The 27131-nt window shown below is 38.6% G+C and overlaps 1 protein-coding gene across 1 annotated transcript in view; it reads left to right on the forward strand.

Moving 5' to 3' along the window:
- Positions 1–27131, forward strand: part of LOC126470028 (E3 ubiquitin-protein ligase HUWE1) — a 458288-nt gene that overhangs the window by 325562 nt on the left and 105595 nt on the right. The window contains exons 39-40 of the mRNA XM_050097515.1: positions 9058–9220; positions 23082–23208. Of these exons, the coding sequence (XP_049953472.1) occupies positions 9058–9220; positions 23082–23208 (290 nt within the window). The remainder of the gene's footprint in view (positions 1–9057; positions 9221–23081; positions 23209–27131) is intronic.

The raw sequence follows: 27131 nt of genomic DNA on the forward strand, positions 1-27131 counted from the left end.
TGTAAAGCTTTATGTTGTGCAGTCATAAAGGGTACACAAATGGGCCTTTGGCTCCGAAAGCCCATATTGATGATATCTTGTTGAATGGTTTGCACGCGGACACTTGTTGATGGCCCAGCACTGAAATCTGCAGCAATTTGCGGAAGGGTTGCACTTCTTTGACACTGAATGATTCTCTTCAGTCATCGTCAGTCTTGTTCTTGCAGGATCTTTTTCTGGCTGCAGTGATTCGGAGATTTGATGTTTTACTGGATTCCTGACATTCATGGTACACTTGTGAAATGGTTGTATGGGAACATCCTCACTTTGTCGCTACCTCGGAGATGCTGTGCCCAATCACTCATGCGATGACTGTAACACCATGTTCAGTGTCACTTAAATCTTGATAACCCGCCATTGTAGCAGCAGTAACCAATCACGCCTGACACTTTTTGTCTTATATAGGCATTGTCGACCGCAGCACTGTATTCTGCCTGTTTACTTATCTCTGTATTTGAATACACATGCCTATACTAGTTTCTTTGGCACTTCAGTGTAGTTATTATGTAGTTACTGTAGTTTTACAGGTGTAATACTGAAATAGGTGTGCCTGTATATAAAATGGCGGTTACCATGTGGACCTAAATGTTGTATTTATTACCACTCTAACAGCAATTTTAAAAATGGTAGGTTTGTAAGCCAATATTTCATCATGTGCTAAGTAACTGCAAGACATTAAAATGTAAATGTCATACAAAAAATAGTAAATTAAGGTAAAGGTAAAGTGTTTGCCAAATTGGAGGTCGGTGAACGCCACAGTGCTTTACTAGCTGTGGCCCTTTCGGAGGTGGTATGGCATCACTTTCCTCCAGCCTGTGGACTGACCTACCCTGCCAGTTATAGGGTGATCGATAGTTTAATGTGGATTCTAGACCATGGAAAAAGATGACAATTTTTCGTTAATAAATTTTTCCAAAGGTTAAAGAAGTGAAAAAGTGACTGATAAAAATCCTGGGACCAGGGAAAAAGCCAAAGACCTTTGGATCCATAGTCACATGATCAGACCCAGAAGACCACCCACAGCTAAAGGCCCCACTTCCCTTCCCTTCCCTTCCCTTCCCTTCCCTGTTGTCTACTGCCAATCATCTTCTATACAAATCTGCAGCAAGTCCTCATGGATTGAGCTACCCACTTTTCCTTTGGCTGCCTAGAGCTGCTCTTCTGCAGGGTGTAAAATCTTCAGATTTGTCAATCTATGCAAGCTGTTTGTTTCTCATCATAACTGCAATACCCCTTTGGACTATTGTAGATCTCATCCAGCTGACAATTGTGCCAGCTCCTCCGTTTCCCAGTGATCTCATTTTGTCCAGGACCATAGATCTTCCTAAGACTTTGGGCTTAAAAACAAGTAAGATTGATTTCCCACGTGGATTCTAACTTTGATCTTTGTTTCACATGATATGTTCTCTGTAAAAAGTCATCCTCAGATATTTAAAATCATAACACTGTTGTTGGATTAGGTTCAGACTGCCAGTGATTGGAGTTGGTCTCTTGAATAGGCTTGAATCTTGCTCATCACCACATACTCTGTCCTTAATACATTCACCAAGAAACCTCTCAATGATGTTGCCCATCTGCATCAGTTTTTTCTTAGACCTGGACAACAGCGACACATTTTCGGTATACGCGAGATGAGTGATTTTCTCATTTTTGGCTTCGATCCCTTCAAAATACTTACGGGAAACTTTCCTTATTATCTTTGGGAGTCAGGTTGAACAGTATTGGTGAAACATTATCTCCTTGCCTCAGCCCTGTAATTATATTGAAGCTGTCCGTAACTTGGTTCTTGAAATTCAGTTTTTAGAGACAAACTCTAACTAGGCTGATGAGTTTCTTTGGTATTCCAAATTATATTAGACATCTCGTCAGGATCTCCCAGTGAATACAGTCACATGCTGTCTTGAAATCTATAAACAGCAGATGAAGGTCTTTGCCATGCTCCCATACTTCAAGGTGAGCTGACGCAGTACATAGTTATCCACAGTTCTTTCTGAAACCACCTTGACATTCACCAGTCACTCAGTCATTTTTCTGGAAATAGCTGGATTCTATCTAGTGTACAGCTCTGCAAAATCGTATATCAGATGTTCAGAAGGGTGATTCTTCTTTAATGGGTGCACTCCATTTTGTCACCTTTCTTATGCATAGTGTAGGTGATCACCATCTTCCCGTCTTCTGGGATGTCTTCCGCAACTCAGATTCTTTTGAGTGGTTGGTGACTTCTCTTTGAGAGTCTTTCCCCTGCAGCTTGAATGACTTCCATTTGGATTCCATTTTCTCCTAAACTTTTTTCTTCTTCAGCCTCATATCTGACTGTGTACTTAAGTGGAGGAGGTGAGTAGTCAAAAATCTAAAGTGTCAGTAGGATGGAATTCATAAATCCTTAGGGTCATGACGGATGACGAGTCTGCAGCTCATAGTCTAATGGCTAGCATTGCTACCTCAGGATCACAGGGTCCCAGGTTCGTTTCCTGACAGAGGATTTTCTCTGCCCGGGATTGGGTGTTTGTGTTGTCCTCATCATTTCATTAGCATTCGTGCAAGTGGCTAGGTTGGTTTGCGTAAAGATTGGCACTTTGTATGGGTGCTGGTGACTGTGCAGTTGAGCACCCCACAAACCAATCATCATCACAGTTGAGGAGCTCCCTGAAGTATTATTTCCACCTCTCAACGGTGTTGCAAAGAATGGAGTATGTGGTGCTACTATTGTCCTTGATGAGCTTACAGCAGCTCTGATCTTTTAAAGCTGCTTTTCCCCAGAAATCTTGTTGAGCCTCTCCTGTTATTCATTTGACATACATTCTCTTTACTCTTCCCAGCGTTACATGCATAGTTCTCCGTACTTCTTCAAACTGTGCTGTGCAAAATCTGTGCCTTGTAGCCAACTATCCTTGGCTTCTATTGGCTAATGTCTTAAAGCATTTGTCCCCAAACCATATAATCCTGATCTGCTTCTTGATGACTGCATTTGTCACTTCATTTACAGTATCCTTGAATTATTTGGAGAAATCATTGGGTTGCTATTGTACATTCATTTGCTGGAGAATTTCAAAGTAATTGCAGAACTGGTGTCCAAATTTGTTTTTCTTTGTGATGTGTCTGAGCACTTTGATGAAGTATCACACCTCTTTCTTAAGATTGTTTCTTTCTTCGGCTTGTAACAGTCAAATGTTCACCAGCTTTTCTCTCTCCCTCTCTCTCCCTCTCTCTCCCTCTCTCTCCCTCTCTCTCCCTCTCTCTCCCTCTCTCTCCCTCTCTCTCCCTCTCTCTCCCTCTCTCTCCCTCTCTCTCCCTCTCTCTCCCTCTCTCTCCCTCTCTCTCCCTCTCTCTCCCTCTCTCTCCCTCTCTCTACCTCTCTCTACCTCTCTCTCCCTCTCTCTCCCTCTCTCTCCCTCTCTCTCCCTCTCTCTCCCTCTCTCTCCCTCTCTCTCCCTCTCTCTCCCTCTCTCTACCTCTCTCTACCTCTCTCTACCTCTCTCTACCTCTCTCTACCTCTCTCTACCTCTCTCTACCTCTCTCTACCTCTCCCTCTCTCCCCCCCCCCCCCTCCCCACCCTAAACTGTCTTGACATTCATTGTCCAGCTCTATACTTTGATATCATTTGCAATGTGATGTGTCTGAGTGATGTATCTGATTAACTGTTTTACCATCTGATGACATCAAAGTTCTCTCCCTACTGTAATATTTATATAATCCAATTGTGCATTATAACTGCTATTTGGAAAAGCAACCACCACTACCTCCAATTCCACATACAATAAGTCCTTTGCTTGGGACATGCTGTCCTCCATGGGCATTTGACAGTTCACAAATGACACTTTACATCTCTTCATTTCTGATATTCTAGATACAGATACATTCGCAGCTATATACTTCATCACACAAAAACCTGTGTATAATTTTAGTCCTGGATCACAGATTTCATAAAAGTTTCTAGAGTCCTCAACATTAAGGGTACCAGTATCCTCTCTGCAAACTTCCTCTTTAGAAACTAAAACCATTCTTCATCGTTTGATCTCCTTGACTAGACTGACTTGAGGGACTAGTGTTATATAAATTATGAATATTCCACATTCCAAATTGTATACATCGTTCTCAAACTTTTTATTTTGTGCTATGGATTTCCAAGGCTTATTTGTAGTCTGTTTACCATTACTAAATTTTCCATATTATGGTGGTAACCCATCACCAACCCCAACCTGGTGGACCTCAGTGTTTGATTTTGTGGTAACTTTCCCCTAGATGAATTACTTTCCCTTCAGATGCCAATCCCCCCTTTCCTTAAAAATGTCAAAGGACGGAGGCTAGGGAGTAGGTAGAATGCACTGTTGTGAGACACACAGTCTGATTCAGTGAGTAGAGCCTCTCTGGCTTGGGGAACCTGCAAGCAGCTGCACTACAGCCAGCTCTTAGCAATATATAAACATGCAAAACTCTCCACCCACACGTACGATGCGTCTTTCAAAACAGTGTATCCTGAAGAGATGATGTATTTTGTGTAACACTACAAATGTCAGTTAAATTGTTATAAAATACACATTTTTCTTTTAAATTGTATTTATAAAATATGTCTGTGTGACTATTATAAAGTAGAAGTACTAAAAATTTTGCTTCAATTGAAGCAAACCAAGTATTTGTTGTGGTCTTCAGTCCACAGACTGGTTTGATGCATCTCTTGGTCTCCCTCTTAGATTTTTACCCTCCACCCTGTCTCCAATACTAAATTGGTGATCCCTTGATGCCTCGGAATAGGCCCTACCAACTGATCCATTCTTTTAGTCAAGTTGTGCCACAAATTCCTCTTCTCTTCAGTTCTATTCAATACCTCCTCATCAGTTATGTTACCAACCCGTCTAATCTTCAGCATTCTTCTGTAGCACCACATTTCAAAAGCTTCTGTTCTCTTCATGTCTAAACTATTTATCATCCGTGTTTCACTTCCATACATGGCTACGCTCCATACAAATACTTTCATAAATGACTTCCTGATACTTAAATCTATACCCGATGTTAACAAATTTCTCTTCTTCAGAAACGCTTTCCTTGCCATTGCCAGTATACATTTTACAACCTCTCTACTTCAACCATCATCAGTTATTTTGCTCCCCAAATAGAAAAACTCATTTACTACTTAAGCATCTCGTTTCCCAATCTAATTCCCACAGCATCACCTGATTTAATTCAACTACATGCCATTATCCTCATTTTGCTTTTGTTGATGTTCATCTTACATCCCCCTTTCGAGATACTGTCCATTCCGTCCAGCTGCTCTTCCAGGTCCTTTGCTGTCTCTGACAGGTCCTTTGCTGTCTCTGACAGGTCCTTTGCTGTCTCGGACAGGATTGCAATGTCATTGGAGAACCTCAAAGTTTTTATTTCTTCTCCATGGATTTTAATTCCTACTCGAAATTTTTGTTTTGTTTCCTTTACTGCTTGCTCAATATACAGATTGAATAACATCGGGGAGAGACTACAACTCTGTCTCGCTCCCTTCCCAACCACTGCTTCCCCCTCATGCCCCTCGACTCTTACAACTGCCATCTGGTTTCTGTACAAATTGTAAATAGCCTTTCGCTCCCTGTATTTTACCTCTGCCACCTTTAGAATTTGAAAGAGAATATTCCAGTCAACATTGTCAAAAGCTTTCTACAAGTCTACAAATGCTAGAAACATAGGTTTGACTTTCCTTAATCTTTCTTCTAAGATAAGTTGTAGGGTCAGTATTGCCTCACGTGTTCCAACATTTCTACAGAATCCAAACTGATCTTCCCCGAGGTCAGCTTCTACAAGTTTTTCCATTCGTCTGTAAAGAATTCGTGTTAGTAATTTGTAGCCGTGGCTTATTAAACTGATAGTTAGGTAATTTTCAAATCTGTCAACACCTGCTTTCTCTGGGATTGGAATTATTATATTCTTCTTGAAGTCTGAAGGTATTATGCCTGTCTCATACATCTTGCTCACTAGATGGTAGAGTTTTGTCAGGACTGGCTGTCCCAAGGCCGTCAGTTGTTCCAATGGAATGTTGTCTACTCCCGGGGCCATGTTTCGGCTCAGGTCTTTCAGTGCTCTGTCAAACTCTTCACGCAGTATCATATCTTCCATTTCTTCTTCATCATCATCATCATCATCATCATCATCTACATTCTCTTCCATTCCTATAATATTGTCCTCAAGAACATTGCCCTTATATAAACCCTGTATATATTCCTTCCACCTTTCTGCCTTCCCTTCTTTGCTTAGAACTGGGTTTCCATCTGAGCTCTTGATATTCATGCAAGTGGTTCTCTTTTCTCCAAAGGTTTCTTTAATTTTCCTGTAGGCAGTATCTATCTTACCCCCTAGTGAGATAAGCGTCTACATCCTTACATTTGTCCTCTACCCATCCCTACTTATCCATTTTGCACTTCCTGTCGATCTCATTTTTAAGACGTTTGTATTCCTTTTTGCCTGCTTCATTTACTGCATTTTTATATTTTCTTCTTTCATCAATTAAATTCAATACCTCTCCTGTTACCCAAGGATTTCTATTAGCCCTTGTCTTTTTACCTACCTGATCCTCTGCTGCCTTCACTATTTCATCTCTCAAAGCTACCCACTCTTCTTCTACTGTGTTTCTTTCTCCCATTCTTGTCAATCATTCCCTAATGCTCTCCCTGAAGCTCTCTACAGCCTCTGGTTCTTTCAGTTAATCCAGCCAGGTCCCGTCTCCTCAAATTCCCACCTTTTTGCAGTTTCTTCAGTTTTAATCTACAATTTATAACCAATAGATTGTGGTCAGAGTCCACATCTGCCCCTGGAAATGTCTTAAGATTTAAAGCCTGGTTCCTGAATCTCTGTCTTACCATTACATAATCTGAGACCTTCCAGTATGTCCAGGCTTCTTCCATGTATACAACCTCCTTTTATGGTTCTTGAACCAAGTGTTAGCTGTGATTAAGTTATGCTCTGTGCAAAATTCTACCAGGTGGCTTCCTCTTTCATTCCTTACTCCCATTCCATATTCACCTACTAAGTTTCCTTCTCTTCCTTGTCCTACTATCGAGTTCCAGTCACCCATGACTATTAAATTTTTGTCTACCTTCGCTACCTGAATAATTTCTTTTATCTCATCACACATTTCATCAATCTCTTTGTCATCTGCAGAGCTAGTTGCCATCTAAACTTGTACTACTGTGGTAGGTGTGGGCTTTGTATCTATCTTGGCTACAATAATGCATTCACTATGCTGTTTGTAGTAGCTTACCCGCATTCCTATTTTCCTATTCATTATTAAACCTACTCCTGCATTACCCCTATTTGATTTTGTATTTATAACCCTTTATTCACATGACCAGAAGTTTTGTTCCTCCTGCCACTGAACTTCACTAATTCCCACTATATCTAACTTTAACCTATCCATTTCCCTTTTTAAATTTTCTAGCCTACCTACCTGATTAAGGGCTCTGACATTCCACACTCCAATCCGTAGAACACCAGTTTTCTTTTTCCTGATAACAATGTCGTCCTGAGTAGTCCCCGCCCGGAGATCCGAATGGGGGACTATTTTACCTTCGGAATATTTTACCCATGAGGACAGCATCATCATTTAACCATACATTAAAGCTTCATGCCCTCGGGAAAAATTATGGCTGTAGTTTCCCCTTGCTTTCAGCCGTTCGCAGTACCAGCACAGCAAGGCTGTTTTGGTTAGTGTTACATGGCCAGATCAGTCAATCATCCAGACTGTTGCCCCTGCAGCTACTGAAACGGCTGCTGCCCCTCTTCAGGAACCACACGTTTGTCTGGCCTCTCAACAGATACCCCTCCGTTCTGGTTGCACCTACGGTACGGCTATCTGTATCGCTGAGGCACGGAAGCCTCCCCACCAACAGCAAGATCCATGGTTCATGGGAGAGGCCAGTCTTAGTCCATAGTAAATTTGTTGTAAAGAGCTGCCTCGATGATTTGAGAAAATGTGTTGCTGTATCTATTGTTACTTTTGTTATTGTGTGTGCTGCTGTTCTGGTCTTCAGTCCGAAGACTGATTTGCTGCAGCTCCCCTGCTATTCTAGCCTGTGCAAGCCTCATCATCTCTAAATAATTTCTGCTCCCTACATCCTTCTGAATCTGCTTACTGTATTCATCTCTTGGTCTCCCTCTTATGATTTTTATCCCCCATACCTTCCTCCAGGACTCAATTTGATGATCCCTTCATGCCTCAGAATGTGTCCCAACAACCAATCCCTCCCCCTAGTCATATTGTACCATAGATTGCTTTTCTCCCCAGTTCTATTCAGTACCTCCAAATATGTTAGTTTATCTACCCTTTTAATCTTCAGCACTCTCCTGTAGCACCACATTTAAAAGTTGCTATTCTCTTCTCATCTAAATTGTTTGTTGTCTATGTTTCACTTCCATACATGGTTACACTCCATACAAATAGCTTGAGAAAAGACTTCCTATTACTTAATTCTAGATTTGATGTTAACACATTTCTCTTCTTCAGGAACATCTTCTTGCCATTGTCAGTGTACATTTTATATCCTGTCTACTTTGGCCATCGTCAGTTATTTTGCTGCCGAAATAGCAAATATCATCTACTATTTCCAGAATCTCATATCCTAATCTAATTCCCTCAGCATCACATGATTTAATTCAACTACATTCTATTATCCTTGTTATCCTTTTGTTCATGTTCATTTTATATCCTCCTTCCAAGACACTGTCCATTCTATTCAGCTGCTCTGCCAAATACTTTGCTGTCTCTGACAGAATTAAAATATCACTGACAAACCTAAAAGTTTTTATTTCTTGTCCTTGAACTTTAATCCTGACTCTAATTTTTTTTTGTTTCTTTTACTGCTTGCTCATTGTATAGATCGAAAAACATCAGGGATGGCTTACAATCCTGTCCCGATCCCTTCTCAACCACTGCTTCTCTTTCATGCTGTGTGCTAAGTTGCGATATCATGGATCCTCTGCAAATGAGAAAATTTTAAATTATTCTAATTCACATTTGTTTCCCTTTTTCTTTAAAGGTTGCTAGGTCCATCAGCTGCAACTGCTATAGAACTGGGGATCCCAATTAATCCTGTAGCCATTACTGAACTACAAGACAATAATATTAGGGTCATAACATCGGAAAGAAGTCTAGGTGTTATTTCAAATCCACAGTCAGAAGAGGATCAAGCTGATACAACTGTAAGTTGATGATTTTTAATATTTTGCATCAGTTAAAATTAATTGTACCTTGGAATTTTGTATGTCAGTGCTGCAATGGAGCTAGTGAATGGCTCGCATTGAGTTGGCAGTGTTCATTGTTTATAGAAGGTCAGTCCTAAAATGCATTTGTAAAATGTTTATTCTCTCAGTTCATTTTCAACTCCCCTCAAGCATGTGATTTCTACTGCTGAACTTAAAACAGGGACTTAAAAAACATCCGTGCTTGCATTAAAATTTGTTAAGACAGGATGCAGATGATGATGTAGAATTGTAATGATAAACATAGTTTATGATCTAATAATTCATATATTCTTCCTTAAAAAATTTCTATGCCTTGTGTAATTGGGCTAAAGGACCCCAAACTTTTCATACGTTACTCACCTGAACTGCCTTAAGCAGTGACATTAATAATTTTGATCTACGACCAAAACTTGATACTAGATAATCAAAAAAGATGTGATCAAAAATGGAAACAAACACAAATAACTAAAAATACTGCTGCTCTGGTCACAAAATGGTACTAACCCCATCAATATGTCTAACTAGACCTTCATAAAGAATATGCTGTTAACAACTTTTATCGAGAGCACACCTTAGTTTCAATCAAATTCTGATAAAACACTAGTTACTGATGAACTATTGCTCATGAGTGTGTGAAACTGGCTCCTAGGGTGTTAAGACATACTGAGCACAACCCACTAATGAAAATGACAGGCCACGTTAGAACACAACTATAACAATAGGTAATATTTTAGCATCAGTGATCCCGTGAGAAAAGACGTGCTGTTCAGCTGTGGTGACTGGGCTCTCCCTACTAATTGCCAAATAGACCTTGCATGCTCATAAACTGCCGATGAAAAATACGCAACATTTTTTTCTGTGGAAGACAGGTACTTGTTAAACCTTTGTGTGCTTGCCAGAAGTGTGTGTTCTGTTGCTTAAAGAATGGCTTATATTTTAATACCCTGTTCCATAGTGTGTTCAGGACATAATTGCATCTTCCACGAACCATAACAGTCATGTATTCTTTGAAATCCAATCAACCCTTTCATTGCTACAGATGTGCGCTCTGCACTCCGTGCTGAGGGAGGGGGTATATTGTATGGCTATATTCCTCGCCAAATGCTGGTACCTGTGTTGAGATACAGCATTTCGACCAATATGGAATACTTATCATCAGATTTTTTGAAAACTATTAGGTGAAAAGAAATTGAGTTTTTGCATATATTACAGTCTGATATCTTCACTCAGTAAGGAACTGAATTTGTCATATGAACTGCGCTATCAAATTCAGTAAAACTTCCCACAAAATTTTAGTGTTTGCAGGAGTAGAGTTTGCAGAGGTTTATGTAAACTTTTAGCCCATATATTGCAGTAAATGAAATTTAAACTAGATTTTGAAATTTTATATAAACTTGAGAACGGAATGATATTTTACGATGTTCTTGAGTTATTTGGTTTTATATCCAATGTATGGTTTTGTGCACTGTGCCCATTCATGTCCTTGCACCTTGCAAATCATGTGGTCATAAGAATCATCTTGCCTCAGAAATGATTTGAGATAATGAAAGGAGGTTTTCTACAAATGATTACATGCAGAGAGGCTCATAAGTTTTATAATAAATACTGGAAACTTTTTTATACACCGAGGTATGTAAGTAACTTGGCAACAGCAATGAGAGGTCAGCAACTCGGAACACATGCAGGCGTCCATAGCAGTGAACAAAAACCCCAGCTGCATGCCTATACACATCCAACAGCACCTGGGGAATGACATAGCAGATCATGTATGCATGTCCACAGCAGTGAAAGGGTTAAACAGTCTTGCATTTGGTATTGTGCACTTTAGAGGACACTTACAGTGTTCTTAACAAGTAGTTGGAGCATTAACATTCCAAACTCCCAGACAGACATATCACTTTGGCACATTGACTGTGTGTAAAAATGTGTTGCATTGTATTCAATATTTCTGTGACCATGAAGAACTGGCTTGAGCCGCAAGTTTCATTTGACGCAAATAGACTTTTGCACATATGTTCACTGTAGAGATAGAACTTGCAGACTTTGCCACATACAGTTATGCTCAACAAGGTGCCCCATAAATTGGTGCACCCATGAGAACAGGGGCAAATCTAGTAATGGTTATTGTATCTTGAGTCTTGGCAGCATGTAGGGTTCTTTAGAAAACTTAGCACCTGTTCTAGTCTTGCTACCAAAGGAAAATCACTGGGACTGAACTCGGTGTGGCAGTCTTAACACAACTACTGCTGAGCTATGGATGTGAACTTGGTATATACTCCAGTGGAAGAAACATTTGTCTTGCTGGTAGAGACAGAAGGGCATTTAGGACTATTGTTTGAGATAATATAACGATGTGACTAGTGTAACTGATGAGTTGAATATAAATTTAGAAAGCCCTCAGTAATCTAATGAGTTAGGAAACTACTGCGAAAGCAGAGAGAGCTTCCCTGCAAATTTAAATGCAGCCATAACCTCTCAGACAAACAGAAGCTAAACGATGTCAAAGTTAGCCTAAGGGGGGCTATGTGTGAAGCATTCAGTGAATTCAAAAGTAAAATTCTATGTACCGACTTGACAGAAAATCCTAGGAAGTTCTGGCCTTACTTTAAATCAGTAATTGGATCGAAACAGCATATCCAGACACTCTGAGATGATGATGGCATTGAAACAGAGGATGACATGCGTAAAGTTGAAATACTAAACACCTTTTTCCAAAGCTGTTTCATAGAGGAAGACCGCACTGCAGTTCCTTCTCTAAATGCTCGTACGAACGAAAAAATGGCTGACATGAAAATAAGTGTCCAAAGAACAGAAAAGTAACTGAAATCGCCTCAATAGAGGAAAGTCCTCTGGACCTGATGGGATACCAGTTCAATTCTACACAGAATACATGAAAGAACTTTGTCCCCGTCTAACAGACGTGTACCACAAGTCTCTAGAGGAATGAAATGTTCCAAATGATTGGTCGTTGAGCAGATGCCCAAAACTATAGGCCTATATCTCTGACATCGATCTGTTGTAGAATTTTAGAACATGTTTTTTGCTCATGGTTCATGTCATTTCTGGAAACCCAGAATCTACTCTGTATGAATCAACATGGATTCCGGAAACAGCGATCGTGTGAGACCCAACTCACTTTATTTGTTCATGAGACCCAGAAAATATTAGATACAGGCTCCCAGTTAGATGCCATTTTTCTTGACTTCCGGAAGGCATTTGATAGTTCCGCACTGTCGCCTGATTAACAAAGTAAGAGCCTATGGAATATCAGACCAGCTGTGTGGCTGGATTGAATAGTTTTTAGCAAACAGAACACAGCATATTGTTCTCAATGGAGAGACATCTACAGACGTTAAAGTAACATCTGGTGTGCCACAGGGGAGTGTTATGGGACCATTGCTTTCCACAATATATATAAATGACCTAGTAGATAGTGTCGGAAGTTCCATGCGGCTTTTCGCAGATGATGCTGTACTATACAGAGAAGTTGCAGCATTAGAAAATTGCAACGAAATGTAGGAAGATCTGCAGTGGATAGGCACTTGGTGCAGGGAGTGGCAACTGACCCTTAACATAGACAAATGTAATGTATTGCAAATACATAGAAAGAAGGATCCTTTATTGTATGATTATATGATAGCGGAACAAACACTGGAAGCAGTTATTTCTGTAAAATATCTGGGAGTATGCGTGTGGAACGATTTGAAGTGGAATGATCATATAAAATTAATTGTTGGTAAGGTGGGTACCAGGTTGAGATTCATTGGGAGAGTCCTTAGAAAATGTAGTCCATCAACAAAGGAGGTGGCTTACAAAACACTCGTTCGACCTATACTTGAGTATTGCTCATCAGTGTGAGATCCGTACCAGGTCGGGTTGACAGAGGAGATGGAGAAGATCCAAAGAAGAGCGGCACGTTTCGTCACAGGGTTATTTGGTAAGCGTGATAGCATTACAGAGATGTTTAGCAAACTCATGTGGCAGACGCTGAAAGAGAGGCGCTCTGCATCTCGGTGTAGCTTGCTGTCCAGATTTCGAGAGGGTGCGTTTCTGGATGAGGTATCAAATATATTGCTTCCCCCTACTTATACCTCCTGAGGAGATGACAAATGTAAAGTCAGAGAGATTCGAGCATGCACGGAGGTTTTTCGGCAGTCGTTCTTCCTGCGAACCATACGCGACTGGAACAGGAAAGGGAGGTCATGACAGTGGCACGTAAAGTACCCACTGCTACACACCGTTGGGTGGCTTGCGGAGTATAAATGTAGGCATAGATACAAAACCAGGACTACCAACCAACAGTAATATGTAATGTGATATGAATTTACCTGGACTCTGTTCTTAGTGGTAGGATGTGTACACTTACTGTAATACATATGTAAAGTTTAGAATTAACATTCTTTTCCAATTGTGATGCATGGTAGAAGTTTTATAATATTTTGGGCAGTCATATTGTCATTTTTCAATGGATCTCATAAAGGAATGGTCAATTTGACATGTTGAAACCTTTCTGAAATTTTGCGTACAGGAAGAATACACCAAAAGAAATGCACTGTCAAAATTTTAGCTGCGAAAGTGCACTGGAAGTATTGCTAAAAAACGTTAAAATTACTCACTTTTGTCTCAAAAGAGCCACTTAAGCAGTGGATTGTACAATCCTATCTATAGCTGGGACTCAGCGAATAAGCAGATGCAGTCATTATGAGAACATTGCGTGAAACCTAAAGTGCACACATGCAAATGTTAAGCAATTAAACCATACCAAAAGTGACTAAAAACATTGAGGTTTTGAATAACTTGCAGTTAATATCATCAGCTGCATGTGTAATTGCTGCATGAGTAACTTGCAGAGGAAAGGAAATTAAGGCAGTGCATTGTGTTACACTACAGATGACTTCCATCAATCGCCGCATGGGATTAGCCGAGCAAATAGTATGTAAACTTAGGGACTGATGACCTTAGCAGTTAAGTCCCATAAGATTTCACACACTCACACTCTCTCTCTCTCTCTCTCTCTCTCTCTCTCTCTCTCTCTCTCTCTCTCTCTCTCTCTTCCATCAATCAAGACTTGAATTTGTTGACTCTGAATATTTTATAACTATTCATTTATTGGACTTTTTACAATAATGTTTTAACAATGCATATTTTACAAAAAATGAAACAGTTCCTTGTTTATGCCCTGTAGTTCACACAAAAATAAGTGTCAGTTGGATGAAGAAAACAAACATTTTCCTTATGTCGGGCACACCCGCCAAAAGAAAAACTGATGCATTCAGACGCTTCACAGTGATTATTAGATTTATTTAGACAGGATTAGGATGGTGTAAGAAAAATTCATGGCCATGTTCCACAAGTTGTGCTGTGTACCAGGCACACATGATAAAATCTGTAAAAAATGGTGATGTAAAGTGACAATGCACAAGTGATTGGAGTTTAACAATAATGTTGCACTGATAAACCTGAAATAAAAAAGAGCTATTGTAAATTATATTGTCAAACAATTTTTTGATAACTGCTTTACACTGTTGAAGAACTTCTATATGGAGAGGCTGAATTGCACTATTAGTTTTGGGTGGAATCCGAATGTTATTAACAGTCTTATCATCATAATAATAATAATAGTAATAATAATAATAATAATAAAGACAGAGGTGTTGATATGTCCAGGCCAAGAGCACAACAAAAGCAATGAATTAGGTTCTGCAACTAGAAAGACATGTGGGATGTAGTATTGCAAATTATTGTCTCCCATTTTTCCAGATTTTACTTTGCCAGTTACAAGATTTTTGCCACTATACAGCCAGTGCCATTGATAAATATCAGTGGATTACTTTTTTGCAGCTTTCCCCTTTTATCACATTATATGTTGTGAACTATGGGTGAAGTAGTGCAGGCAAATTCCATATTTCTAGATTTCCAGTAAGCATTTGACACAGTGCCCAAATGCAGACAAGTAACAAAAGTACAAGCATATGGAATAAATTCTCACATACGTGAATGGTTCAAAGACTTCTCAAGTGATAGAATCCAGTATATTGTCCTCGATGATGATGAGTGTTCATCAGAGAAAAGGGTATCATAAGGAGTGCCCCATGGAAATGTGATAGTACTGCTGCTATTCTCTGTATACATAAATGTGGTGGTGGGCAGGATGGGCAGCTATCTGTGGTTGTTAGCTGATGATTCTGTGGTGTACACTAAAGTGTTGAACACTTCCCCATAATAAATTGCGGGAAGTGAAAGCCCTTCCTTGCGCATGGACCTCTTCCTCCCGATCGCGTCGTCGGGAGGAGGTAATTTTAGCTAGACTCCGGATAGGGCACTGTCTTTTTAGTCATCGACATCTTTTAAGCGGTGATCCTCCCCCACTCTGTCCCCACTGCTCTCAGCCGTGGACGGTCAGACACCTTTTAATTGAATGCCCCTATTTTAATCCGTTACGCTCCTGTCTACAGCTAACGCCGGATCTATCGTCGATTTTAGCAGATGACACGCGCTCAGCTGACCGCGTTCTACAGTTTATTAGTGACAGTGAAATGACGTCAGTCATTTGAAGCCTTTTTTTTGGGGGACAACCAACCCCTTTCTATAGTGGAATTTTAAGCATTCCTTCTGCCTTTAGTTTCTCAAATTTTGACTTTGTTCCCATTGCTGCTGATTTTAAATTTCGTTTTTTTCCTGTTTTCTACGTCACGGGCTGGGCGCTAATGACCATAGAAGTTTTGCGCCCTAAAACCACAAACAAAAAAAAAAAAAAAAAAAAAAAACTAAAGTGTTGAAGTTGAGTGAGTGTAGGAGGATACAAGACAACTTAAACAAAATTTCTAGGTGGTGTGATGAATGGCAGCTAGCTCTAAATATAGAAAAATGTAAGTTAATGCAGATGAGTGGGAAAAACAGAAACATAATGTTAAAGTACAGCATTAGTAGAGTCCTGCTTGACACATTCATATCGTTTAAATATCTTGGCATAGCACAGCAAAGTGATATGAAATTGAATGAGCATGTGAGGATCATGGTAGCGAAGATGAATGGTCAAGTTTGGTTTATCGGGAGAAATTTGGGAAAGTTTGGTTCATTTGTAAATAAGACCACATATAGGACACTGATGCAACCATACTTTTAAGTACTGCTGGAGTGTTTGGGATACCCACCAGTACAGATTAGAGGAGGACATTGAAGCAATACAGACATGGGCTCCTATATTTGTTACTGATAGGTTCAAACACCACACAGGAACTCAGATAAGAATCCTTGGAAGGAAGGCAACATGCTTTTTATTAAAGAACATTATTGAGAAAATTTAGAGAACTGGTGTTTGAAGCTGACTGCACAATGATCCTACTACCTCCAATGTACGTAACATGTAAGGACCAAGAGGATAAGATACGAGAAAATAGGGCTCATATAGAGACATAAAGGCAGTCATTTTTCTCTCATTCTGTTTGAGAGTGGCACAGGAAAGGAAAAGATTAGTGGTATAGGGTACCCTCCACAACGTGCTGTATGGTGTATTGCGAAGTATCAGTGTGGATGTACATCTGTCTTCAGGAACCTTGAGGCTAATCAGGACTACAATTTAAAACAAGGAGTGTTTAGTGCAAAAAATCTTACAATTGAAGTAGTAAAATCTTGTAAAATGGGAGAGAATAATATTACGTGTAATAGCTTTCATCGATTGCACAAGTAACTCTGATTTATTTCACTTGAAATGGTAAAGTGCAGTTAGCATACCATTCTAGCATGAAACTTCACTGGCTTACCGCAAGAAGCTTAATCTTCACATCAGCTATGAGTTACTCTGTTATACGAGGGTAATCCCAAAATTAAGGTCTCCTATTTCTTTGTAAGTACATAGACCTGTTTATTTCTACAATGGTTTACATCAGTTTACAGCTTGAACATTTAGCTATTTTTTGACATAATCACCATTTCTGTCGCTGCATCTTTGTAGACGCTGTGGCAGTTTTTGTATGCCCATGTAATACCAGCTCGCCACCATGCTGTTCTCTTTCACCTCGTCATCGGAGCTGAATCACTTTCTGGCCAAATGTTCTTTCAACCTAGGGAACAGGTGATAGTCACTGGGCACCAAGTCAGGACTATAGGGTCGGTGGGTGATTATGTTCCACTGAAACTGTTGCAGGAGAGCAATGGTTTGCCGAGATATGTATGAGCAAGTGTTGTCGTGGAGAATGTGTATGCTCTTGCTCAACATTCCTCTTCTCTGGTTCTGAATTGCCCGTTTGAGATTTTTCAGTCTCTCACAGTACCTGTCAGCATTAATTGTGGTCCCAGTGGGCATAAAGTCGACCAACAATACCCCTTTCCGATCCCAGAAAATGGTTGTTATGACTTTACCGGCAGACTGTGTTTGTTTGAATTTCTTCGGCTTTGGTGAAGAAGAGTGCCATCACTGGCATGATTGTTGCTTGGTCTCAGGTGTAAGGTGCTATTACCAGGTTTAGTCACCCATGCCAATTGAGTCCAGAAAGTTGACCTGTTCGGCTGCAAGGTGGTAAAGAAATGCATGGGAAGCATCAACTTGTTGCTGCATCTGGTCCTCAGTCAGCATGTGTGACACCCATCTTGCACACACCTTCTGGTAGTTCAATGTTTCCGTTAAAATTCTGTGAGCGGTGCTTTGGGAAACCTCGGGAACCAACATGCAGAGATCATCCAGGGTGATCCGCCAATCTTCACACATGCTTTGCTCAACCTTCAACACTGTCTCCTCAGAAATTGACAGTCTTCCACTCCTTTGCTCATTGTGAATTTCTGTCCGACCAGCTACAAACTCTCTACACCACTTATGAACAGTTTTGACATCCATGCACGACTCACCATACACTTCTGTCAATTGGCAATGGCTTTTAATCAGTGCTGTGCCCTTTGCCCTCAAAAACCGAATAACTGCACACCATTCGCAGTTGGCAGTAACATGCAATGGGAGCTCCATTCTCAATGGCTGCCAAGCCAAGACTGAGTCCCTCAGCGCATGAAGCACTCTTCATAACAATGTGACCAACTGCCAAACAGACAGTGTTCTGTACTTACAAAAAAAATGAGAGACCTTACTTTTGGGATTACCCTCATTTAGCTATTAATGACCTCTCCTCGATTGAAGTAAACTACATAATTATGAGACTTCCTTTCCAGTATAATTTCCTGAATCTGTTTAATGAGGTTGAAGTGGCCTGAAAATCGGAAATACTCCTTCATTTGTAATTTGGAGGATCTTGTCTTGAAGATTTCCCATGGCAATTGTGCATCGACACTCCGGAACAATTGTAAATCTTTCAAATCGTTTTCCTTTCACACTTTTATAGCTTCCATTTTGGCACAAATCTCGTAGTTGTAAATCGTTCTTCCATTTATACAATACACATTCAGATTTTATGAAATGAAATTGACCATGTACAATGCTTAACTGTAAGCATGTTCTCCCATCTTTGTTTAACAAAATAATTTACAACTTTTTCTTTGTCACTAAAAACTATTACTGTGCCTGTTTTATTCAGGTTAGATAGGTAGTGTGTCTTTATTGTGGACTTTAATTAGCACAACAGCCATCATTTGACTCAAAATTCATGGAATCATCAGTTACTTCCTGTTTCTTCTAATGTTTCCACAGTTTCTTACAAAATGTTGACCTACTTTGATTAAATAGCCAAGAAAGTAACTAATAAATAGCACGTGTGTAGGTATTCAGGAGAAGTTAGTGATTTTGATTTCATGTCGCATTCTTTATATTTCATCTTTGCAAAGTTGAAAACATTAATTAGATTCCACATTACTGTGAAACTCTGCAGCCATCACAAACACAGATTCTATTAGCAAGCATATTCAAAGAAACAAAAAAGGCTTAATCTCCTTTTTTAACACTTAGCAAAACCACAAAAGGCATGCACTGTGTCTTAGCAGACATTGTGTATCTTTAGGTGTAGTCTTCCTGTAATAATAATAATAATAATAATAATAATAATAATAATAATAATAAGAAGAAGAAAAAGAAGAAGAAGAAGAAGAAACACAGCTGATTTCGACATCTCTCACCGACTGTTTCCTTGTCAGGCTAACATTAAAGGAAGTGTAACTGTTAATTTTTATGGAAACACTGAGGGTTAAAACTATGCTTTCCTTGCTCTAACTAACTTGAATGATTCTCTCTTACTTGCTACTGTTGTATAAAGTTAATATGAACAGCTGTCACTCTGTTCTCTCTTGGCAGTGTCTCGGTGAATTAAATACCAAATGCTCTTTGCTTCCCTGTATGATTCACACACAAAACTTAATACTGTTTTCCTTGTGTCTGCTTTCTTGATAACTACATGCACTGATAAGCAGTAATTTTCTAATACTGCTCTGTCTTATGTTACTCCATTGACAACTTCCATGCATACATCCACTCACTCAAAGTGATGTAATGTGTGTTAATTACTGGCCAGTGTATGTGTTTAACTTACAGCAGAACTCTGAAATACCATTGTTACTAAGAGAGTTCCCCAACATAAGATCACGCCACTATTATATCCATCATTAATCTTCAAACATTTTCATAAGTAATCTGAGCATGAGTAATTGTTTTTATATGGTTGCTGAACATCGGATTTTATTAAGTCACAAAACTTTAGTGAAGTATTGGAGTTTGCATCATAGGACATCGATGTGTAATAGTTCCTGCGTTGTTTTGCATGGAATCAAATTTGCGTATCTCTTTCCTGAGATTCCTGGCAGTTGCTGCTTGTGACAAAATCCCTTGCATCAGTGCTGCTAGAACAACATGGCAATAATATGATGTCTACTCCAGAAATCAACACAGTGGCAAGAAATGCCGTTACCTCTCCAGGGAAAACTGCTGATTGGAATTTAGATGTTTTATATGGACAAAACTCCAATTGTTTGTGGAAACAGTGCACCAACAAAAAGATACATTTGATTGGTGAATTGCACATTTATTTAAAATCTAAACCCAGTCATACCCCGACCTTACAGTCAGTTAAAAATTCTAAATTGTTTGTTGTAAAAGGAAGTCCATATAACATTTATCTTTTCACCAAAATGTGTTTAGTTAATATTACCACAACTTGTGTGTGCTACACAGTCCAAAAGTGCCTTTCACCTCACTATAAGAACCTTCTGCTGATCAGATACAAAGTTGAGGCCAGTTAGCTATTCAATTCTTCAAGCGTGCCTCATCTGCCATCCCCAATTACATGATTCTAGTCTTCTCATTTTGTATTGAAATTGTTGTTAATAGTTAATTCTGTTTCTTCTTTCATCAGTAGCTTTTCTTCTTTTTATTGATTTGCCATGACAGTCTGTGAATGAATGCTTCATGTACTGGATGGTTAATTACAAGCTCACCAATATGTTCTACCAAGATGCCACTACTCAGTCTGTAACAGTTTTCTTCATTTCAACTGCAATTTCTCCACAACCACTTCATTTTAACTACTTCTCATTACAGCATCTCATTCTCCCTCTTCTCCACACATCATAGCCAAACTTTGTCTCAAAATAAATAAAAATAAAATGCAATATTCTTCCCTAAATACATAAACCAATCTGCCATTAATGTACTTCCATGTCTCTTGCCATCTTTTCACTATCAGCTGTTTCCTTCTTATTAAATAACATGGATATAAATTTTGCCATAATGTGCAGAGTACTTCATTTATGTAAATCACATCATGTTGTGTAAATGTTATATAAAAGACAAGAGAATACATTTACAAATGCATTTTCAAATATTCAAAAATAGTTACTCACTTTGTGTTTGGTATTAATAAAAATCAGTAATAAAATAAAGAAAAATAACAAAGACCTATAACACTGTTAATCGGAAGCACATTACCGTATTTACTTGAATCTAAGCCGCACCTGAAAAATGAGTCTCGAAATCAAGGAAAAAAAATTTTTCATGAATCTAAGCCACACCTGAAATTTGAGGCTCGAAATTCAAGGGGTGAGAAAAGTTTTAGGCCGCACCTCCAAATCGAAACAAAGTTGGTCCATTGTAATATGAGAAACAATTTAGGCCGAATGAATGACTATACAGCTACAGTAGTTTGGCTTGAGTCATAAGCTTAGCAGTTAAGCTTTACCAGGTAGCCATTGCTATGCGTCAGGCGCTCCATCCATATTTATACGGGTACCCTTCCTTTTTCATGTGCTTCGTCTCGTTTGAATTGATTGCTTATTTTTCTTTGATCTGGTAAGTGCCATTCTCTTTGTTATAGGTGTTTACGTCGCTCTAAGCTGAAAATGCATTACTGTACTGTGTCATGCATTGTTTGTCGCATTCTGATAATGAGTGTTTACAGCCAGTCGCCACTCTCGGCATGGCTTGCTTTTGTGCACGCTACCGCCGCTTACAATTAAAAGAGAGAGAGAGAGAGAGAGAGAGAGGAATCGTGTCATTAGTGAAACAATGGCAAGAGACTGCTATTTGTTGTTACTTACACTGCTGCTTTCTTTGATAATGATCAACAAGAACCAAATAATAGACTGCGTATGATAGATGATGTTCTGAACGAGAGTTTAGCAAAAATTTTTCTACGTTTGAAAATCTTTGCAGACGCTTCTTTAGTACATTGCATTCTGCACAGAAATAAGGCATCCTAGATTTAAAAATCTAGTCAATTGCCGTGCTTTGTTTCTGACTGTATCACTATTAGGCATAAGAATAATACGAATATAAACATGACATGATATGTATATTCTTCCGCGTTTGCTGTTGTCTCACTCTAGTTTCGTAGTTTATTAGGCAGACAGGATGTAAATGAGATAGCAGCAAACACGAAAGAATACATGGCAAAATGTTTATATTCATATTATACTTATAGTGGAAAGAAAACTGCATGTGATTCACAATTCATAAAAGTTCATATTAGCAGCCATCTCTTCTCATAGGTAGGAAAAAAATCAGAATTTAGAGTTGGCCATATTGACAAACATCCCAAACAGTCTTTCCAGTCAGATTTTTGTAGTACATTGAAATGCTGCTACATTGGAAGATTAACAATACGGAATTTGTATTTACTTCGTTGGATAATGTATGAAAATGCAGTGGTCGAAAACTGAGGCGGAGGAAAAAAGCTCATCTTCCACCTTTTATTTTTTATTTTATTTATTTTTTTAATTTTTTTTATTTATTTATTTTTTTATTTACTAACCCAGAGGTTTTGGTGCCCGGATTTATCTTTGTGCCTGCAAAGCATGCCTGTGTAGCACTACATATATTTGATGGCACAAGTTAGTTGTAGCGGCACCTACCAGCACTTTTCAGAACTTCCGCTTACTTTGCACTCGATTCTAAGCTGCAGGCTGTTTTTTGGATTACGAAAACCAGAAAAAAAAGTGCGGCTTAGATTCGAGTAAATACGGTAAGTACACAGGAACAAAAATCTCCATCACAGGGTGACATTTTCATTCAGTGGTGCAGGCATTCTTTTTGGGAGCGATTGCGTCTTCCAAGATGGACTATTCAGATTGTTGATAATATCAAACCCCTTTTGAACATGATGATGGAAGTAGCATAATTTGTGTCCTTCACAGTCTGACTATAACAGACTATGGGACAATTTTTAATCCTTGGTTACTTGCTTTATTTCTGATAATTGTTCATGATGGTAAATTTGCTTTGTGTGTGTGTGTGTGTGTGTGTGTGTGTGTGTGTGTGTGTGTGTGTGTGTGAATAACTTCAGTCTCCAGTTGTATGTAAATGATACAATTGGAACTCTTAGTAGAACATATTTATAGCATTTCTGGTTATTAACTTGCAGATAATTTATTTAACAAGTATTTTGATCCACAGGATCAGCCGGGCTTTGTTTTTGGACCGAGTCTTACAGCTACAGTCAGTACCATACCAACAGCGATGTTCTGGTGGTATGAAGAATGCAAGCTGCTTGATTCTGATTCACAGTTCAGCGCTGTTATTGGTGAGTTGTATATCAAATAATTTCCCATTCTTAATCTTAAGGAATAGATATGAGGGGACGTAGCAACCTGCCTTCATCTGAGGCATTTTGTAGATGAGCACTAGATGTGTGAGTACACTTGCAAAGATAATTTATAAAGAGTGTAACAGGTTAGTTTAGTACAGATTATTAGTAAATAAGTGCCTTAAGCTTACTATTAAATGTTTCATATGTCTTTACACATTACAAACGACATGAAAATAATGTGAAATTGATTTTTTTTTTAGAAATAACACAAAATCGTCAATTTTTACAAGATATCCTGAAATTTGTAATTTTGCCTTGTAAAAGTTCTATAAATCTCTGGATGGCAGTTTCCTAACATTTGTAACTGACAATTATTGTATGTTAAAATGCATTTTGATTTCTAATCTCCTCAAGGCTGAGGTTCATGTATACTCGAATCTTAAAATGAGTGTTTAATTCCTACATAATGAACTGTGATGTGGTGATGAAAATAGCTCTGAATTTGGCAGAAAACATTGAATTTGATGCAAATAACATGAAATTTGGCAAAAAACACCAAATAAAAAAGGGGGGGAATCTGGCAAAAAGTGCCCAAAACAACAACGAATTTGGTATAAAACACCACCAAATTTGGCAAAAAAAGAAAACTGAATTTGGCAAAAAAGACAGTGAGTGCAGCGAAAACCACTGACATTGGCAAAATAATAGCAATAATAATAATAATTCCCGTGGAGGCCCGGGAGAAGAATAGGCCTCCGGTCTGTTCTGCCAGTCGTAAAAGGCGACGAAAAGAACAAACCACTAATAGGGCTAACCCCCCTTTTAGTGTGATTACTTGGTTCAGGACAGAAATAAAGAACCCTCGGACAAGTGCCGTCATGGTCGGGGACGACGCTTGAACCCTATGCCCGCCCACAATGGTAACGACACTGCTAGCCAACTGGAAAATGATTCAAATCCAAATAGAGGTGTTTTGCAGGATATGCTTCCTGCAACCACCCTAGAAGGAAAACAAAGACAGAGGATGAGATGGTCAGATGAAGTTAATCGACACCTCATGTTCTGTTCTTACCAAGCAACAAACCTAGGAACCAACACAACTGGATACAGATCACAAGTATACACAACATTTATTACCAGATACCCGGAATTAAAATTTTTAACAGAACGATGACTAGCTGATCAGATCCGTGTAATAATAAAAAATAACAGGGTACCCCAGTCAGAATTAGAAAACATCAAGCAACAAGTACAACAAATACTGGAACAAAATAATGTGCAATTAGAAGAAGAAGAAAATACAGTAATGGACTCAAACATCCCAGAGCAAACAAACAAAGAACAAAACGCATCAATTAAACAATCAGAGGAAAACGAAATCTTAAGACAGCCACCAGAACAAGCACAAATAGAACACGAAGTGACACACGTGTTAGATACAGAAGAAAAAATTTCAGCTGACATATATAGAATACAAAGACACAAATACAGACATTATACCATTCTTTCATAGACCACCAAATAACCCACAAGTCGAAACAACAATAAAAACTATCAACACAATCATACACAACAAAATAAATGAAAGCACAACTATGGAAGAGTTACAACTACTGGATTATATAGGAGCACTCACTACAATAAATATACACACTAGGCAGAGATCAGAACCAACCAACACACAGAAGAAACCCACAAAACCAGCATGGCAACACAGGCTACAGATCAGAATAGAAAAACTGAGAAAAGACATCGAACAGCTAACACAATTTATAAGAAATGAAATATCAGACAAAAAACAAAAAAGGTTAGGTAAAATCTCACAAGAAGAAGCAATAGAGCAATTAGATGAAAAGAAGCAGAAATTACAAACATTGGCCAAACGACTTAGAAGATACAAAAAAAGTGAAAATAGAAGGAAACAAAACCAAACATTCAACACAAACCAAAAGAAATTTTACCAGACAATAGATAACACACACATTAAAATAGACAACCCACCAAACATAACAGGCATGGAACACTTCAGGAGCAACATGTGGTCAAACCTGGTACAACATAACAGGCATGCATGGTGGGTACAAGCAGAAACAGATACGTACAAGATGATACCACAAATGCCTGTAGTGATAATTTTGCAACATGAAGTCACCCAAGCAATTAATTCTACTCACAATTGGAAAGCCCCTGGAAATGATAAAATAGCAAATTTCTGGCTAAAGAAGTTCACCTCAACACATTCACATCTAACTAAATTATTTAACAGACAGACCCGTACACATTCCCTGATACACTTACACATGGAATAACTTATCTTAAACCTAAAGATCAAGCAGACACAGCAAACCCAGCAAAACATCACCCCATAACATGCCTACCAACAATATACAAATTATTAACTTCAGTCATTACACAGAAATTAATTACACATACAACACTGAACAAAATTATAAGTGAAGAACAAAAAGCCTGTTGCAAAGGGGCACGAGGATGTAAAGAGCAACTGATAATAGATGCAGAGGTGACATATCAAGCTAAAACTAAACAAAGGTCGCTACACTACACATACATTGATTACCAAAAAGCTTTTGATAGTATACCCCACTCATGGTTACTACAGATATTGGAAATATACAAAGTAGATCCTAAATTTATACAGTTCCTAAAGATAGTAATGGAAAAATTGGTAAACCACACTTAATAACCAAACAAATTCAAATAATATCACATCACAGGCCATACAGATTAAGTGTGGAATATACCAAGGAGACTCATTAAGTCCTTTCAGGTTCTGTCTTGCTCTGAACCTGCTATCCAACATGCTAAATAATACAAATTGTGGATATAATATTTCTGGAACATACCAACACAAAATCACACATTTGCTATACATGAATGATCTAAAACTACTGGCAGCAACAAATCAACAACTCAACCAATTACTAAAGATAACAGAAGTATTCAGTAATGATATAAATATGGCTTTTGGAACAGACAAATGTAAGAAAAATAGCATAGTCAAGGGAAAGCACACTAAACAAGAAGATTACATATTGGATAACCACAGCGACTGCATAGAAGCGATGGAAAAAACAGATGCCTATAAATATTCCAAGACGCATCCAACACATGGCTAAGAAAAGGCAATATATACAGTGAGATGGAAGGATTCATGATTGCAATACAGGATCAAACAATCAACACCAGATATTACAGCAAGCATATTATTAAAGATCCCAATACCACAACAGATAAATGCAGACTTTGCAAACAACAAATAGAAACAGTAGATCACATCACAAGTGGATGTACAATACTAGCAAATACAGAATACCCCAGAAGACATGACAATTTAGCAAAAATAATACATCAACAGCTTGCCTTACAACATAAACTTATAAAACAACATGTTCCCACATACAATTATGAACCACAAAATGTACTGGAGAATGATGAATACAAATTATACTGGAACAGAACCATTATAACAGATAAAACACCACCACATAACAAACCTGACATCATACTCACCAATAAAAAGAAGAAATTAACGCAACTAACCGAAATATCCATACCCAATACAACAAATATACAGAAGAAAACAGGAGGAAAAAATTGAAAAATATATCCAACTGGCTGAGGAAGTCAGGGACATGTGGCATCAGGATAAAGTTGACATTATACCAATTATGCTATCAACTACAGGAGTCATACCACACAATATCCACCAGTAAATCAATGCAATACAGCTACATCCAAACGTATATATACAACTACAGAAATCCGTAATTACTGATACATGTTCAATTACCCAAAAGTTCCTAAATGCAATTTAACATATACCGTACAGTTAAAAGGAAGTCACGCTTGATAAAGTTCCGCGTCACTTTCCATTTTTGACCAGACATAACGTCTGA

Source organism: Schistocerca serialis, chromosome 3 (genome assembly GCF_023864345.2).
Source record: "Schistocerca serialis cubense isolate TAMUIC-IGC-003099 chromosome 3, iqSchSeri2.2, whole genome shotgun sequence".
NCBI lineage: Eukaryota > Metazoa > Arthropoda > Insecta > Orthoptera > Acrididae > Schistocerca > Schistocerca serialis.